This window comes from Haliotis rufescens, unplaced genomic scaffold (genome assembly GCF_023055435.1).
Source record: "Haliotis rufescens isolate VD_foot unplaced genomic scaffold, xgHalRufe1.0.p SCAF_2, whole genome shotgun sequence".
Lineage (NCBI taxonomy): Eukaryota > Metazoa > Mollusca > Gastropoda > Lepetellida > Haliotidae > Haliotis > Haliotis rufescens.
In genome coordinates this window covers 71,858,140-71,877,733 of record NW_025963890.1, presented here as the reverse complement: position 1 = coordinate 71,877,733, position 19,594 = coordinate 71,858,140, and the positions used below count along the sequence as shown (strand labels likewise).

The following is a 19,594-nucleotide window of genomic DNA, read 5'->3' as shown; positions in this document are numbered from 1 at the left end:
AACATAGTCAACTAGACCCACATATGTGACTGGAGAGTCACATAGACCCACATGTCTGTCATGAGAGTCACAGAGACCACATGTCTGTCATGAGAGTCACAGGGACCACATGTCTGTCATGAGAGTCACATAGACCACATGTCTATCATGAGAGTCACAGAGACCACATGTCTGTCATGAGAGTCACAGAGACTCACATGTCTGTCATGAGAGTCACAGAGAGTCACATGTCTGTCATGAGAGTCCCAGAGACCCACGTGTGTGACTGGGGAGTCACAGGGACCACATGTTTGTCATGGGAGTCAAAGAAACCCACATGTCTGTCTTGAGAGTCACAGACCAACATTTCTGTCATGAGAGTCACCTAGACCCACACGTCTGCCATGAGAGTCACAGAAACCCACATGTCTGTCATGAGTTACAGAAACCCACATGTCTGTCTTGAGAGTCACAGACCAACATTTCTGTCATGAGAGTCACCTAGACCCACATGTCTGTCATGCGAGTCACCTAGATCCACATGTCTGTCATGAGAGTCACCTAGACCTACATGTCTGTCATGAGAGTCACCTACACCCACATGTCTGTCATGAGAGTCACAGAGACCCATATGTGTGTCATGAGAGTCACAGAGACCCACATATCTGTCATGAGAGTCACAGAGACCCGCATGTCTGACTGAAGAGTCACGTGTGTACCAACACAGGATGCATTCTAACCAGTAAACTAGCGATATCACGTGATGAATGCATCTGGGAACATCCTGCTAATGCTGTGAAATGATGAATTCATCTTTGTATGGAAAGTCAAATAGATGATATGAATTACTGAGTTAATCTATGAACAGTGAACAAACGATATATCGATTTATGGACAGGCAGCTAATGAGAGCACGTGATGATTGCCATGTATGAAGAGACAATTGAAGGTATGAAATGGCGACTCTCTAGTCCATAGAAATATAGAAACATACACACATGTACAGCACTTATTCGTTTTGGTTGGTTCAGTTTTGAATATTTTGTCAGGAAGGAAATTGCATATTTTGTCAGTCAAGAACTTATATCTACGGACATGTCAATCAAGAAGTTGTATCAATGGACATGTCAGTCAAGATGTTGTTTATCTGGACCTGTCGGTCAAGATATTGTTTATCTGGACCTGTCGGTCAAAATATTGTTTATTTGGACATGTCAGTCAAAATATTGTTTATTTGGACATGTCAGTCAAGATATTCTTTATTTGGACATGTCAGTCAAGATATTGTTTATTTGGACATGTCAGCCAAGATATTGTTTATTTGGACATGTCAGTCAAAATATTGTTTATCTGGACATGTCAGTCCAGATATTGTTTATCTGGACATGTCAGTCAAGATATTGGTTATTCCGGCATGTCAGTCAAAATATTGTTAATAAGGACCTGTCAGTCAAGATATTGTTTATTTGGACATGTCAGTCCAGATATTGTTTATCTGGACATGTCAGTCAAGATATTGTTTATTTGGGCATGTCAGTCAAAATATTGCTTATAAGGACCTGTCAGTCAAGATATTGTTTATTTGGACATGTCAGTCAAAATATTGTTTATTTGGGCATGTCAGTCCAGATATTGTTTATTTGGGCATGTCAGTCAAGATATTGTATATAAGGACATGTCAGTCAAGATATTGTTTATTTGGGCATGTCAGTCAAAATATTGTTTATTTGGGCATGTCGGTCAAGATATTGTTTATTTGGGCATGTCAGTCAAAATATTGTTTATTTGGGCATGTCAGTCAAGATATTGTTTATTTGGGCATGTCAGTCCAGATATTGTTTATCTGGACATGTCAGTCAAGATATTGTTTATTTGGACATGTCAGTCAAGATATTGTTTATAAGGACCTGTCAGTCAAGATATTGTTTATTTGGGCATGTCAGTCCAGATATTGTTTATCTGGACATGTCAGTCAAGATATTGTTTATTTGGACATGTCAGTCTAGATATTGTTTATAAGGACCTGTCAGTCAAGATATTGTTTATTTGGGCATGTCAGTCCAGATATTGTTTATCTGGACATGTCAGTCAAGATATTGTTTATTTGGACATGTCAGTCAAGATATTGTTTATAAGGACCTGTCGGTCAAGATATTGTTTATTTGGGCATGTCAGTCCAGATATTGTTTATCTGGACATGTCAGTCAAGATATTGTTTATTTGGACATGTCAGTCAAGATATTGTTTATTTGGACATGTCAGTCAAGATATTGTTTATAAGGACCTGTCAGTCAAGATATTGTTTATTTGGACATGTCAGTCAAGATATTGTTTATTTGGACATGTCAGTCAAGATATTGTTTATTTGAACATGTCAGTCAAAATATTGTTTATTTGGACATGGCAGTCAAGATACTGTTTATTTGGATCTGTCAGTCAAGATGTTGTTTATTTGGACATGTCTGTCAAGATACTGTTTATTTGGACCTGTCAGTCAAGGTAATGGTTAATGGCAAAAGGTTAAATGGCAATCGGAATAGAACAATATCATCTGTCTTACATGCGAAAACTGGGCAATGTTTGATTTTGGATGTAAACTAGATTGGCTAAAGTCAGTCAGTGTTGACACTACATTGGCTAAAGTCGGGCAGTGTTGACAACTAGATTGGCTAAAGTCAGTCAGTGTTGACAACTAGATTGGCTAAAGTCAGTCAGTGTTGACATAAGATTGGCTAAAGTCAGGCAGTGTTGACAACTAGATTGGCTAAAGTGAGTCAGTGTTGACATAAGATTGGTAAAGTCGGTCAGTTTCGACACTACATTGGCTAAAGTCAGTCAGTGTTGACAAAAAGATTGGCTAAAGTCAGTCAGTGTTGACACAAGATTGGCTAACGTCAGTGTTGATACTACATTGGCTGAAGTTAGTCAGTAGTTACAACAAGATTGGCTAACGTCAGTGTTGATACTACAGTGGCTGAAGTTAGTCAGTAGTTACAACAAGATTGTCTAAAGTCAGTGGTGAAAATACAATAGACCCTTTGGTGAGTCCATTCTATACCCTATCAGCTGATACGAGGACTTGTTCATGTTACGATACATGCAATCAATGTTGTTCACGTCGATTATCGATCTTGCCTAAACATATTACAGTGACACATTCACTCCGTTCCGGCAATTATTGATTAATGCCCAAGCACTTATCCTACCGACATATTATATAAATATACACGCTAACAAAATGTCCTCATCACAAGGCTCGAGTGTTTACGATAAACTCATACCATGACACACATCCTTATAAATGATTTCCTAACATTCAATGTACAGTAACGCAATCGCAATGTCATCGTTGAGCAGAGTGCGTTGAGTGAAGCGTCTTTGTGGTGTGAAGTTGATCAAACCGGACAAACGTGTAACAAATTGGAATACGCTAAACACGATTAGTCTCTATGATAATCCAATGGTACCACTATGACACACAACACAGGGACAAGTTCAAAGGAGACTCTACTGCTCAGGCAATGAATAATGCGCGTTGAAAGTTTGTTCTCAACTCCCTGGGATACATATATATTTCCACAGGATGATATGAAGTTATTATATAGTTTGAGAATCATCCTTCCAGGAACATGACCATCGTAAACGATATTAGGTGTATATATGTGCTGAATTTAGCATATTGTAACCATATGACCACTTCGACATTGGAAGCTCATCAAATATGAGTTTGAAGTGGGTTAACGGATCTGATTGTGTCTTGTGAATTTCCCTGCTAGCCACAACTGATGCTCAGGGTAAACAACATATGATGTATCTCCCGTTTGATGAGGATATGGCACCACTGAATTACCATCAGCAAGTTTAGTTCAGTTCTCACTGTCTTGAAAATGGTGCTTCTTGGCGTTTGTTGACACACCAACACGCAGTGTTCTTCACCTTAACACACTTCACCACGCTTCTACTAACACAAAGACCGACGATGATTTGGGTTCCTGCCCAATCGGTCGGAGATGACTCGCCATCTTTAGAGTAGAAATAACAGTATCACATTTCGCTGGAATCATAACTCACCGTATCACCATCCCCAAAACGTCCACAAATCAACAAACGACATCAATAACTGGTCGTCAGCAACAAACAATAAAGTCATTCTCCATGGAACAGAGTATGAAAGACGTCATATATGAGATACGAGATGATTAATGGTGGTTCTATTGTCTGCCCTTTGAGGGACACCGAAAAATCCACCCATATAATGTGCACATATCAGCTAGGTGCCTCCACAAGCCTTGCTCTAACTAACATACACACACCCACAAGACCATCTGCAGTTTCACATCACAATTAGGTCATTCTGGAGTTACTCCACCAGTTTCACCATTTCAACACACGCGACTAACACATATTTCTTTGAAGTCCTTGCCCATCTGGGTCAAGGTCAAGGTCAAGGTCAAGGTCAAATATCCGCTCCAATCTCCTTGATGTCATCCTGTGTAAGAAGCGTCATATGACGTCACCACTGCTGCCACCAGAGTGAGGCTGAAGGTCGTCTGCAGGAGCTGGACTGCGCGTCTCACTTGTCTTCCTGAAATGTGACGTCAGAGCTGAGGCACCTACAAGGGTCATTGGTGACAGTCTGGTTTAACACAAGCATAAGCAGTTAGAAGCTGCAGTGGGGACCCAGCTACCAAGCAGTTGTGACCTGAAGTAGTCTGTTTAGCTACACTGTTAGTGGGTGAGAGATTTACATGCAGTCATACAAAGAAACAAAGAATCAAACCGCCCAACGATATCACAGTCAGAATTGATTTCATTTAACAATTTCCACAAAGAACGATGAACAATTACCTCTCCCTAGCCTAACGAATTGATACATATCCATGCCAGCATAACAGTAAGTATTAAAATACAAATACATAGCGTAGTCTTCAACAATGCCAATGAGCAACAAGCAGAAAATAACCAAATACATATTGAATAAAAAGCACACAATTCACTACAGTTGTAAATCAGCGCTGTCCAACGAATCATGCACATCTACCAGCTTTGGAGCACAGGCTCTGGTGCTGGTGTTCTGCAGGACGTACAAGCCGACAGACAACCAGTGCAAAGCATTTAGGTAAACCAACTTCACAAGAAACAAGATCTATGTGGATTAAAAATAAGTACACACGAATCTTTTAAGACGAGCTCATAACAGCGACTTTTCAGTGCGAGGAAACTCATTTCCAATAAAGTTGGTTTACCACTGTATGATCTGCGATATTTGATTGACACTTTAGTTAGACTAACGCTATTTCTGTGCCTTTTAGTTCATTGTTTTTTATATAGTCTGTACAAGCCATAAAACATCCCCGTAACGATCCTAACTGCCCTTATTAAAATGAATATATGTTGTGAATGAAAGTTTTTACAGTGACTGTTTTGCTGAAACACTGCCAATATGACGTTACTTTTATATTCATGCGGTCATTTATATACTCAGATATACAGAAACAGATCCTTAGATGGACACACTATTTCAACACAAGCTTCTTAAGACACTATTTCTTGTTCCCCGGCAACACGATACATTTCTCTTATTCCTACTATTCATTATAGGGATTCTAATTCTCACCATTGGCTCTAGGTGCGCGAGAGACCAGACACGGCTTTCGTCTATGCCTATTCTTAACGGATTGCAGGATTTGTAACATTTTTTAAAAATCAGGAAACTTAAGAATTCATCAAAACCAAAAATCTGATGACGAGAGTAATTACATTCATTGTGTTACAGTTTAATACAGACTTATGGGCATGGTGTCCTGACGTCATCATGGCCTTATTTAAGCACGTGCCACGCTAGGAGCTCTCGGAGCTATGGCAGTTTCTTGTAATAAGATGCTTATGAGGACCGTCGCTGGAAGGAGACTTAAGGAAGCTGGTTATTGGTAATTGCAATACAGGATGCCAGCCTCTGGCCATTCTTGGCAACTCTGTGCTAGACTCAGAAACATTGGAAGTGCTCTTAGGTTACGACTTTTTGTCAACACCAGTCAGTTTGGCCATTTTCAGTCCACCGGCATCATTAACATTATCAAGTGGAAAATTACAGTCATATGTATTTAAATTCACATCATCATCTAGTTTATCCGGAAATTAGCTCGCAATCATTGCTGAATATTAAACAAACGTGTGAATCCCTCTTTGAAACATGCACATCTTAGGAGGCTGATGCTGGTTCAGATGCTATATACATAGAAAGCAATACAGTTGTATAACGAGTAAATATGTCCATACTATTAGGTCAGCAGAGGGAGGTCTAGCCATAAGCAAAGAAATGCAGCCAGAAAGCATTTGCCTTGTCATAATTCAGTGAGTTCAGTTTTAAAAGAACATTCCCCTGAGCTCAGCAAACTTGTCACAGCAATCATGTTGTGGTACCATGCTACAAAGAATGTTCCCGTATTTAATCCATTAGCTTCTATTCACCGATACAGAGCATGGTCTTTCATCAGGAGAAAATGAAGAACAAACATAAACCAAGAATTACTATCAAAGAAGTACTTTGAAACTCGGCCCAATGAAGCACACAGCTGAGGACGACAGGTGTCCTTGAACAGGTCCAACACCCTCACACCACCACCACATCACCATCACCATCACACCACCACATCACCATCACCACCCTCACACCACCACCACATCACCATCATCATCACACCACCACATCACCATCACCACCCTCACACCACCACCACATCACCATCATCATCACACTACCACATCACCATCACCACCCTCACCACAACCACCACTAGCACCATCACACCACTACATCACCATCACCATCACACCACCACATCACCATCACCACCCTCACCACAACCACCACTAGCACCATCACACCACTACATCACCATCACCACCACCACCACCACCACCGCAAGACCACGTAACAACCATCACCACCACCACAGGACCACGCAACTTCACCATCACGCCAACAACACAACTACAACCACTACGAACACCACCACCACCACCACCTCTACTAACACCACCACCACCACCTCTACTAACACCACCACCAATACCTCTGCCACCATAAAACCGCCACCATATCAACATCGGGATGGACACGTTGTCTGAACCTAGCAACATCCTGATTCAATTTCGAACCTGAACCTGCACTTCTCCCACAGTTCCATTCGCGATATTTCACGGACACAAACTAGATATAATATTCTGTCACATCTGTTAAATAATAGCACACATACAATTCAATGGAAGAACATATCGACCAGGTTAACCAACAATGACACAACTCACAATATATCACTCAGTGATAGACAACTCTAAAGTTAATATAATGTGACACATGAAGCATGATGTCAAAATGTGTCATAAGCACAGATTATGTAGATACAACACTATACATAACTACTTTCACCACCATCTGCAAGGTGAATGATTGTGTACAAATATGAATTCATTCTAACCCTTATCTATGACCAACCAAGGGGTGTGTGGCTGAATATTTAGAACAAGGTTCCCAGCAGGTTAGAAGAATATTTCCCTCGAGCAAGCTCATCCATCTTCTAGTATCCACTGGCACAGGCTTTCATGTATCCCATCATGTTTTTCAGTCATACGTCCATGTAGCGAATGTTTAGAAACATTCACCAGCATCAGTATTCGTACTGTGAATGTGTTTAACCAAGTTTCCAAAGCCATGTCATCAAAGTTCTTGAGATGAAGTATGAAGAAAACCTGAGTAACCGATGCATAAAGTCCTTATATAAGTCGATGATGTGATGGTATCTCTAACAATCTACATGGGATGAACATTATACGCTACAATACATATATACTGAACAAATAAAATTAGGGATCATGACTATTTTCGGGATATTTTTAATAAATTGTGTTCTCAGTCTTCACAAAAAAATCTTAAAAATACTCCTGATCCCTAACTTCTTTTGTTCAGTACATCTGTCATGAATTGAATGGAAGAATCCTTTTCTAAACTTTCTACGTCGTCTATCTAGTTAGGAATCACGTGAGCCATGCCAAATCTCCCTTGCTAACCTACATGCTGACAAACCTAATGTTGAAATTGGAAAAAAACAACAACTACATAACGATCTGAAACTTGACTGATTTCCAACCATGCATGCTTATCTACCTAGTCTTAATAACAGTATGATTAATCTAGGCTACATAGTAGTGGCTAGCTAATGATGTGTGTTAGCTTTAGCAGAGTGCTGATATATGAACCTGACAATACACATCCGTAGGCAGAAAACACACGTTGCAGTTCCATTCAGAATACAGGGAATACTATGCATGTATAAAGGCAAAAGCAATTTTGTGTGGTTTAGTATGTTTTTAATTATGTTGGTATAGACGCCCATGTGTGTATAAAAATAAACGTGAACTAGGATCACATTGATGAGCTTTCCGAAAAGAAATTTGAAGTGTCAATTCGAAACTAAACTTCATCTTAGAACCACGTCAAGGCTTTTCAAAAGGGAAATAACTCGTGTCTAGTTCCGGTGTAGAATGTAACTGCACTGTATGTCAGCTGTATTTTGCCATGCACAAAGCTGACAGCTGCAGTTTCTGTGGGATTCACAGCTGCTAAAACAGCTGGTCAATATCACAGCTGCTGCTGACACCGTCAGACACATTATCGCGAGCTCACAGCTGCCACTGTACCATTTACAGTCAGACGTGACCTCTTCAAGGTCATCCACAATTTTACAAACACTGTCTACCTCCACACTTGTTATAAGCGTTTATGTTCACAGCTGCACTGCAAAAAAGCAAACTCTAGAGCCCACGTCTGTCATAAGCAGTGACGATTGTTGCGCCAACAGGCATCACTCACAGCTGACAGTCGCCCATAGGAGTTACTTAACAGCTTCTTAGTCGCCATCAGCAGTTGAGTTAGCAAAAAGACCCAAATACAATAGGGCAAACTCACACCGTTACTTTGAGCACTATCACTCCCGCAGAGCGTCTGTCAGCTGAGATTGACACACTGTACAGCTGTCAGCTGTGATGGACCAATGTACAGCTGTCAGTTGTGAGGCTTTTACAGCTGCTGCCTGTGCCACTAACTGAACTAAAGTCCTGTACAAATACTTGCCCTTCTCCAGAACGGCTTTGGATGCTAAACATAAACATACGTTCTCACTTTACAAACTTACTGACATGAAACACTCCAACAGGAAGCGTTTCTGGGGGTCATCCAAAAGGAACCAATTTCTTTAGAACATATGATCGTTGAAATATTAATGAAACGATTTTATGAAATGGTTACCTCCATGAGGCATATAAAGGGTTAGTTCTTGACGCATCTGATTAAGGCCTCTTCTGACAGGTTTAATAGGTCGTTATTGGTTGACATTATTATTTGTTAGAAGAATGCAATCAAACACATTCAAAGTTTAAACTACCGATTAACAGTCCAAGCACACACATTGATCAATTAATGATTCGTAGATTGTGTTGAAGAGGGCCGATTCTTAACGAAAGTCAACAAATAGCAACCAGTAATTCTATTAATTGAATCACGGAGTCAGAGAGTTGGATTTGACGCCGCTTAAAACAGTATTTCAGTTATATTTCAGCCTGTCAGCTTCATGTTGCAGGTTTCAGACGTTTACCACTTTGGTGAAACCCAAGAGTACGAGTATGGTGCTGACAAACCAAGAAACATAATTGGGCGAACCGGGGTTCTAAACCACAACCATAGGTTTCTGTCGTGCCCAAAAGACGCAATTCTGCACAGCAAATTGCGGCGCCTAAGGCGACTTGGCCACCCCTGCCCCTGAAATAATACACATTGATGTCAGTGCTTGAAGTGTATCAATAGATGGTCATTGGGCAGCGTACCTAAACAGGATGGGTTGGTGTTCATTTATCAGAGAACGATATTTGTAACAATCAATTCTTTGGACTGTCAATAGGTGTTGTAATGCAGTTTCTGTTTCTATTGATGCCGTCCTGTTATTTGTGTGGGTTGGAAGATATGGTGCCCTGGTAACCGTCGGATCTCGGGCGCATGTTTTGTGACAACATTGTTCTCATTGCTGTGAACACATGTCAAGGTCTGTTTTGTAACTTGTCCAGCCTTGACGATCCTTTAATTTGTTCTGTTCTACGTCCTCAAAACAAAGTCTAGGTTCATCGGATTCTGAGGGAAATGAAAGCATTGGGAAGGATGTGATATGGGCACGCTGGTGCTTGGTCACGTAGTCTGTGACCAGTAGAGTCATGCGTCATAGCGGGCACTAAAATATGAGGTGTTACGCTAAGCTGTAAAACAGAAACACTTACCTGAGGTTGGCAGTTCAGAAGTGGCTGTGATGACGTCATCCTTTTAAGAGATTCCTCATCAGCATCAAGCAGGTTGTTGGTGCTGGAGTTGTCGACAGGCATCCCCTTGACGTCGTCACAGTCCTCGGCGCCAGTGTGAGGAAACTGCGTCTGGTTGTACTTGATCACACAAGGAGGTGGACTCGGAGCACACTTGCTGTCTGTACTACTGTCATCCCCGCCGCAGTTGTCTCCCTTATGGCTGGGGGAGTTGACCTCCATGAGGTCGACACTGCGGGCGAAGGCATCGCGCAAGTTGATGGAGTGGAAGGACACTATACTGCCCGTCCTCTTGGCTTTCTCTAGCGCCTCGCGTCGCTTGAACGCCTTCTCTCTGCGCATCTGGTCCTTATAAAACTCCGCAAAGTTGTTCACTATAATAGGAATCGGCAATGCAATAACAAGCACACCGCATATACAACACACACTACCGACAATCTTCCCCAGGACAGTAGTTGGAGCTATATCACCGTAACCCACAGTGGTCATAGTGATGGCTGCCCACCAGAACGTCTCCGGTATACTTTTGAACTTAGTCTCTGGCTCATCTTTTTCAGCAAAATAGGCTAAACTTGAAAATAATAAAATAGAAATGGCAAGAAACATCAACAGTAAGCCCAACTCCTTGTAACTCCGTTGCAACGTATAACCAAGGGATTGGAGGCCTGTCGAGTGTCGGGCAAGTTTTAATATACGTAAAATTCGCATAATTCGAAAAATTTGAACAACACGTCGCACATTTTGAAATTGCTCTGTAGTGCTTTTGTTCGTTTCGGTTAATCCTAAGGAAATGAAATAAGGTAGGATGGCGAGAAGGTCTATCACATTTAGAGGGCCTTTGAAAAACTTCCACTTGTTTGGCGACGCCCAGAATCGGGCTAAGTACTCTAGTGTAAACCAGCCAATGCACACAGCTTCCACCACAGCCAGCTCGGAGTTATCCGAGGGGTCTTTCGGGTTGTGTCTTTCCTGCAGCTGGGGGATGGTATTAAGGGTCAGCGCGATTGTGGATAACACGATGAACAGGATAGATATGATAGCCAATACCTGAAACAGAGTTAACCACAGTATAGTCATACTAGCCGGGACACGCGGCGCCACAGGGAAGCAAGGCGGAGCAAGAGGAGGAGAAGGAGAAGGAGGAGGAGGAGGTGATGACGATGGAGCAGAGAAGAGGTCGCAGATGATGCAGCAGCATATATTAGGAGCTGGTTGAGATGTTAGAAGGGGATGATGAAAGGCAATAGAATGAATTAGAGAAATACAGTTTGTACAGATAAGAAGAGGAACAGGCAATCTGTACCCACATCTCAAGACTGTACAGTCTGTTTTGTTCACGAAGGTGTGAGTAATGGTGGAGGTTAGTTCTGATAGGATGGGTATTACGGATGGAGATGGGCGCTTGGGGCTTAGGTTTGGGGTGTGAGGATGTATTACTTGTGTAATAGGGTGACATTATTTTAGAAATGACCCCGCAGGAAAGTGACATGAGATGAGAAAGCAAAGGCAAAAGATGTCAGAGAATCAAAATGTTTTGAAATATCAGCATATTTGAGACATTGCTATATTTCAGAGACAAACCAGTAATACATTGAAGTTCTTGCAAGAAAACTGTTCACTGGTGGTCACCGATCATGGTGCTAATAAACTAAGGGTCATAAGTAGGGGTGATCTTTGATTCGAACTCAAGAACAGCCGATCATGTGCAACCTAGCATGTTATGAACATAACTATTGAAAGGAACGGATCAATGCGAAAATATGGACCTGCTGAAATACTAGAACATCTTATCATAGCAAAAACACTTCACCATTACATGTGTTTTAATATAGAGGCGTGTCATTGTTTCGGCAAATATACGAATATCTATGTATTAGAGAACTGAAGAGGACCAAAAGCAAAGTAACAATAGGGGAACAAATTCGGGGCAGATGCGATTTAATAGCAGTGACAGCAAGGAAAGTAGGAGTTCAAGAAGAGGAATATTGGGGACAAGGACATCACACTTCAACTATACACTCCATGGTAAATGTCTTGTCGAGCTGGAAAATAACCTGCAATGAGACAATGCCACTTCATGAAACAAGACGCTATAACAGTGCTAATGGAATTGCAGGTTTCCAAGATCACACCATGGCAGCATCAAATCAAATTGCTTTTGTGGGAAATGTAGGGGGTTAGCAGCTTTAAACATGATGTAGATCTCAAACCAAGGCAACAGATTCAACAAAACAGGGAGGAACTTTTGGAACTAGCGGACATGAGATCAACAGTTTGATGTTACCGTTTGAAAAACAAATTGTAATGCAATGAGATTGATGGCCTGTTTTGGGCAGACTGATTGTGAAAATGACTCTTTTGTGGCTGAGTGTGTTTGGGGAGGTTGTTGTTGTGGTTGTTGTTGAGGGTGTGGTTGACGTTGTGATTGTGATTGTGCTTCACTTGTGGGTGTTAGGAAGTATAGAATGGTGGAAGAGTGAGTGAAGTAGAAATGTTTATCTAGGATGTAAGATTATGACAGATTTTCAGTCATGTTGGAGTGAGTGAGTTAACGCTGCTTTTAACAGTATTCCAGTTATATCACGGCATGTCAGATTAATGTGGGAGGAAAGCCCGAAGTGATGCAGGTCTCAGACGTTTACCACTGCGGTGAAACCCACGAGCACGGGTATGGTCCTGACAAACCTAGAAACATGATCGAGGTGAACCGGGATTCAAACCCACAATCATAGGTTTCTAGCGTGTCCAAGGGACGCAAATCTGCGGCACCTTAGATGTATGGACCACCCATACCCCTCAGTCATATTGGAAGCAGCAGTTGTATGGGCAAAATGTGTGTGAAATGCTTCAGACCTGTACACACCCTGAAGTTACGGGTTGATAAGAATGAAGAGTTCGAGTGGTGTAGTTACGTGAGGAATACAACTAAACTTCAAGAGGGGTAGTTACGTGAGGAATACAACAAAACTTCAAAAGGGGTCGTTAAGGGTGGAATACAATGAAGACTTCAGGAGGAGTAATTACGGGTGGAATAGAACGAAGAGTTCGAGAAGACGAGAATCCAATGAAGGCTATAGATAGACATGGAAGGAAGTCGGATCCAGACAAACCATAGGTTGATATTAGCAAAGTCCCATGCCAGCATGGATCGATTATATGCAATCAACTGAGTCATTGATCCCAGCTACCTGTCCCATTTCGTTGCTCTTAGGACAAGCAATATGTTACTGGACCTAATTTACTTCCCATTAGACTTGTCATGATGACTTAGGATAGCCTGGATAAAGAATGACAGTGTGATATTATATAGGAGTGTGAGTGCCTGTGCATGGGTATTTGGGTGAGAAGGTGTACTCGAGAGCCATTCTATGATGCAAAGACGTACAGTGTGGTGAACAGCGAATCCTTCAGTGATGGTGACTGGGTGCATGTGAAACCATTAGATTGAGTGATGAAGAGAGTGTGTGACAATGAACAAAAGGAGTGACATGATGCAATAGAGTGACAAGACATGAAGATGAGGGTAGAGAGTTGAGAATTCACGCTGAGGGTGAGGGTTAAGGTGAGGGTGGTGGTGGTGGTAAGGTCCAGAGAGTAAGTGGATGTTTGTACACCACTACCCGCAGTAGAAAACAGTACAAATATGTCTGTATCAGATCCATAGGATCTGTCAAAAAGCACCAAAGCAATGGAAAAGACGATGAGGGGCGATGGCCAGGACAGGAGAGGCCAAAGGGAAAGGATGAAAGAGAATGAGAAGGGCAGCAAGATGCATGACAGGAGGGAGACGGGTAGAGTAAGCTTCTGGTCCAGGGAACAGGAAGAGGATGAAGGCAAGGAGATGCCAGGCCTGAGAGGTGATGGAGATGCTGAAGCAGCAGGAGACTGAGCGGCGGTCGACACACTGAGCCCTGACAGTAATGTGTGCTGTATACAGTGTCATGTTGTTGCACTCCCGATTCCCAGTAGAGACAAAAGCTGAAAGGAAGACTCACGCCCGAGTTTAGGGACAGGACGATACCAGACACATGCTGGTGAAGAGGCAGTTATAGAGGTCACTACACAAGGATTATGCACAACAACTACAAGCATTCGAAGAGAAGGATTAGTAGCAAATAAAACACCAATCAGAAGCAGTGCATCTTTTCAAATTATAAGATAAACATTGGCTAATATTTTGATAAAAGCGTTGCACAACGTTGGGTTGCACACATAGGGCATCGCTAATTTTGCATTTACATTCATATATAGTGGAAATATTCATATAAAAACATCACATTTACATCTTAGATTATTAAGTTAAATCACTGCAAACGAAATGAGGTTTTAGCAGCTTAAGTTTCATTGACAAAAGTGCTGAAAATGTTATATGCAAGATAAAATGAGCATTCTTTGGCCACATTGGTGAAATACAACTTTATAAACATCAGTGGCCAAGAAGGAAGTCATCGTGTCCTCTAACTCTGGAATTCCTTGAACATGTTTGTTGACGGTTTATTTGACAACGCTGTTGATGCCATGATTTGTTGAGAATGTATCAATACCATGTATGTGTTCATGTGAAGAGCTCTCTAACACTAGCTGCGAGTATGTTAGCATGTGGCTACAGCGCTCGTCCCATTGATTCGTCTCACAATGAAGATCGTTATGCAAGACAATAGAATCAATCCTCCCTGCATGTCCATCTGTAAGACAAGATGCTAGTGCAAAGTTGCAAGACAGGGTAGGCTGTTTTTTTAAAAACGGAAATGATTTTATTCAATTCTGTCTAGTTCATCTGCTGAATTCTCTGCAATTTTCTATAATTTATTTACTTATCGGTCTGTTTGAGTAGTAAAGGATCTGTAGCTAAGTTTGTGCAAACATCTGTGGTTATTTTGAGTAGAAGGGTCACATAGCCTCTGAGTTTCATTCTTGCTCTTTTGTGTGATGTAATAGTAATTTGTTTCTCCGGTGTGCATTGGCTGTGACACAAGAGCGGGGCGACGCGCGTATGGATCATCAATATCCGAGTATTTCCATGGCGTTTATATATTGATTAACGTGCTTCGGGAATCAGGAAGCGATGTTTGCTGCATGTGAGGGGCCCAATTACCTAAATCATTTGTCTGTATGTGAGGGACCAAACCAAAACGCACACAAGAGATGTTCACGCTTTCAAACCTGTGATGCTTACGTACAGTACACTACGGTTATAACGAACACGCTTATAACGAACTAGCGGATATAACGAACTAACTTTTTAGTCCAGACTAGATGCTGTAGTTATGCTGTATATATGCTTATAACGAATTACGGTTATAACGAACTAAAATTAGTGGTCCCTTTGAATTCGTTATAACCGTAGTTTACTGTACTTTGGACAACAATTACTATTGCATTTGGATCATCATACTGATAAAGTTTATAAGTATATATAATACACAACAATAATATCGTGTTATTTGGCCAAATTGAGGGAATACACATAAATACCGTCTATTTCAAATTTCTTTATAAAAAACCCAACATCTTCCCGATGCGAACCGTTAAAAGTTCAATGCCCTTATGATCATGTATATATATATATGTATGAATTGACCAGAAGTGCCCAACTGACCATTTGATATCCTGACTCTGACGGGAGCTGGTGGGGTGGGGGTCACTCTTCGGTGTCTTGAACAGAAAAATCAGAACAGTAGATCCCTAATTGATGCTTTTGCCTTGGATCCAGAGAATGTAACTAAATGACATGCAGATGGTCTCCATGGCACTGAGTAACCACATTGCAATAACTAGTGCCAACAAATGGTGCACGCATTTTGAAAAATTATATGTACGCTTTGAACACTGGAAGTTCATTAAAATGTCAAAATGAATAAATATGAGTGTCATCTCCCTGCGTGTCACGTGACACCTCTGTTTGGACGGTGTTGTTAGCAAAACTGTATTCAATGGCTGCACAGCTTGAGTCGAGGGCTATGGGTGGCGATGAACATCATATTATATAGCACATCAAATATTTGCGCCGGGTCAGCCTGTGGTCATGATAGTGATATGACTTATTGTCTCCCTTCGCTTCCAGACAAAATACAGAATCAATTGATTGTGACATATAACACCAGCGGTATTATTGATGCGAAGGTCAAGGCCGACTGTTCAGCTATCTCTGCAGGACCAGCACCAATGCAAACTTCATTACCCCTGGGATACAAACGTAAACATTCTGGGACACGAGCTTACACTACAGTAAACGTTCGTGACCCGAATTACCACGAGTCATGCCGAACGTTCTGCCCTATCCTGTTCGTTAATTGCAGCTGGGATCTCTCGAGGAGGTGGCAAAGATGGCGGTAATTAATTGCAGCGTGCATTATGATGTTGGCTGTGCGGCACTGGGTAAAACATGCAAGAAGCACACGGCTCTATGCATGTTGCTGCTGTTGCTGTGGAAGCGTCGCAAGCATACGATTCACCTACGGTGCAACAGCAACACAGCTAAGAGTCGGGAGCTGTTCTGTCGTGTGACAGAATATGGACGCATCGTTCTTACAATCATGACCAACGCAACCCATTCTTGAACACATCTCCCTTAGCTGGCCCCGTAAACTGAATTGTGTTTCTATGCATCATGAGAAATCGAAACCTGCTAATTGACGGATGTGAGCGCATGTGACCACCATGTGCGATCGATTTGCTAGACATACAGGCAAAGAGACCCGACTGGATCTCGAAGACGCAAATACCTCATAAACATCGGCCGTGAATAAACATATAAAAATGACGCGCTCCACAATAAATTTCTACATAGTCATCTTCCAAATATTATCCCTTTATTGTTTTTATTATGAACACGTAGGATTTGTTGTCGTACCGCGTTTTCTCAGAATTTTATTTTTAGTAAATGCCTAATACCTTGCAATGAAACTGAAACCTTATTAATATCCACCCTCTCAAATTCCATCACACCACGGACCTGCCATTGACACCATGGCGTACAGCAAGGGCAAACATCAAACATTGCCTAATTGGAAACTGTTTTTAAAGGAATTTAATCAAGTATCCAGCCCTATACAGATGACAGTAATCGTTCGAGAAGAAGATCATGGAAAAAGAGTCATTTATAACCGGACGCAAACATAGCTGCATTGTTTATTCAATGAGATTTACTGACACTGTTTGGGCACCCGTTCTGTTCAGGCGAGAGATTCCTAAAGCTAGTGTTCCAAGAGAGACCATCTAAATGCCAGCGGATTGTATAGAACTGGGATCGATAATCAAAGATGCTTGACTGTCCTCGTCATTTTCCCGTCCCCGTGATGTTGCGATAGCTGTAGAAGCATCAAAATTGATCTCGATTCTCTGCGCGGCAACATCGCAGGCCTACCATCGCCATATCTACGGCTAACAGCCGAGATGTGTTCGCTGGCTTCAGTTCAAGGTTGAACAAGACATACGGAGCGAGAAGCAGCCAAGTGATTAATTGGCTCTTTTTAAGCTGCTTATATAAAATCCAAATTCGTTAATTTTTAAATTACCAGGCCGAATTACACTCTTACCTGGATCAAAATGGTTAATTAATATTTGTTCGATTCATATATAGATTTTCCTTCTGACAAATATGACGGTGATGTTAAAGCGAGGGACGTTGCTTATAATCGTTTTTTTTGTCATATTGCTGGAATATTGCGGCGGTAAACAACAAACAAATTACGATTAATAACGAAGGGTATTTAACCTAGGTTAGGGACCGACCATTTGAAATTCTTGAGGGTGGGGGTGAGGGGGGTTGGGGCTGATTGTTGCAAGGTGTTTTTCTTAAAAAATAATTTAGATTCACATTTTTTAATTAAGAATATCTGGTTTTGTAGCTGTAGCTGAAAAATATCTACTCCCGTAGAAAATACCACCCCCGCCCACTCCCGTAGAAAATACCACCCCCGCCCACTCCCGTAGAAAATACCACCCCCGCCCACTCCCGTAGAAAATACCACCCCCCGCCCACTCCCGTAGAAAATACCACCCCCGCCCACTCCCGTAGAAAATACCACCCCCCGCCCACTCCCGTAGAAAATACCACCCCCGCCCACTCCCGTAGAAAATACCACCCCCGCCCAACCCCAGAATTTCAAATGGCCGGTCACTTACTGGTGAAGGCCGAACACCCTGTCAACTCACCCCTGTGTGGCCTCAGGGGTCGCGATAACGCGATGCCAATAAGCAGCTAATTAACCTTCAATATTTGGAAGCATGTTAAAGTAATGGGTTTCAGGGAACCCTTGTTATCTTGCTCTGCTTCTCTGTTGAACATGATCTTTGCGATCTCGCGCTACTCCTCGAAACACGTTGCTGAATTAAGACCGAGCGAGACCATTGACTCACGCGTCAGATGTAAACATGGGTGACCTTGGATTAATCCTCAGCTTAATAAATAATGTGTCTGTATCTCTAAGGACCGACAATTTTGGTTGGGGTTTTGGTTGTTGGATCTTGGATCTTGGGTCTTGGGTCTGGGGCCTTGGCGCTGGGGGCTTGGAGCTGGGGGCTTGGAGCTGGGGCTGGAACCTTGGGGCAAGGAGCTGGGGTTGGGAGCTTAGACTGAGAGTTTGGGTTTGGAGCTGGGAGCTGGGTGCTGAGAGCGGGAGGTTTGGGGCGGGGAGCTTGCAGCTGGGAGCGGGAGGTTTGGGGCGGGGAGCTGGGAGCTGAGAGCGGAAGGTTTGGGGCGGGGAGCTTGCAGCTGGGATCTCAGCCAGCCCCTGTGTACATCAATGAATATCTTTCACCGTTCCGGGCTGGGTGCTGGGAGCTGGGGCCGGGATTTGGTTTTAGATTAATTTTGCCTAAGGTTGTTTTTTATGATACGAGAGGTTTTTAACATTTTGACATGGCATATGACGTGAAAAATAAGTTTTGTTTGTCTCTTTGGTATTGAATGGTGTCTTAGGAGAATCGATGATATTTAAATAAAACACATTTTGTTTATATGAATAGCCGGTAGTAGGGCAGTGGCTAACTTACACAGGTGCACATCAGATGTGTGAATGGGTGTGTGGTGAATTGTGTGTGTGTGTGTGTGTGTGTGTGTGTGTGTGTGTGTGTGTGTGTGAGAGAGAGAGAGAGAGAGAGAGAGAGAGAGAGAGAGTGTAAATGGGGGCCGGGGGGCGACATTTATGCATGGCGAAGAAGGTTACCACTTAGCTGATTCTAGACTAGCCGTCGGTTATAAAATGGATATATTTAAAAATATTTTGGGGTTAAGAGCTTATTAGAA

The 19,594-nt window shown here is 42.1% G+C and overlaps 1 protein-coding gene across 6 annotated transcripts in view; it reads right to left on the bottom strand.

The window, feature by feature from the left end:
* The window catches only part of LOC124133193 (potassium voltage-gated channel subfamily B member 2-like), a 267,976-nt gene that overhangs the window by 25,759 nt on the left and 222,623 nt on the right, over positions 1–19,594 (bottom strand). For all 6 annotated transcript variants that reach the window (XM_048400515.1, XM_046497469.2, XM_048400514.1 and 3 more), the window contains one exon: positions 10,306–11,391. In XM_048400515.1, coding sequence (XP_048256472.1) covers positions 10,306–11,391 — 1,086 coding nt within the window. The remainder of the gene's footprint in view (positions 1–10,305; positions 11,392–19,594) is intronic.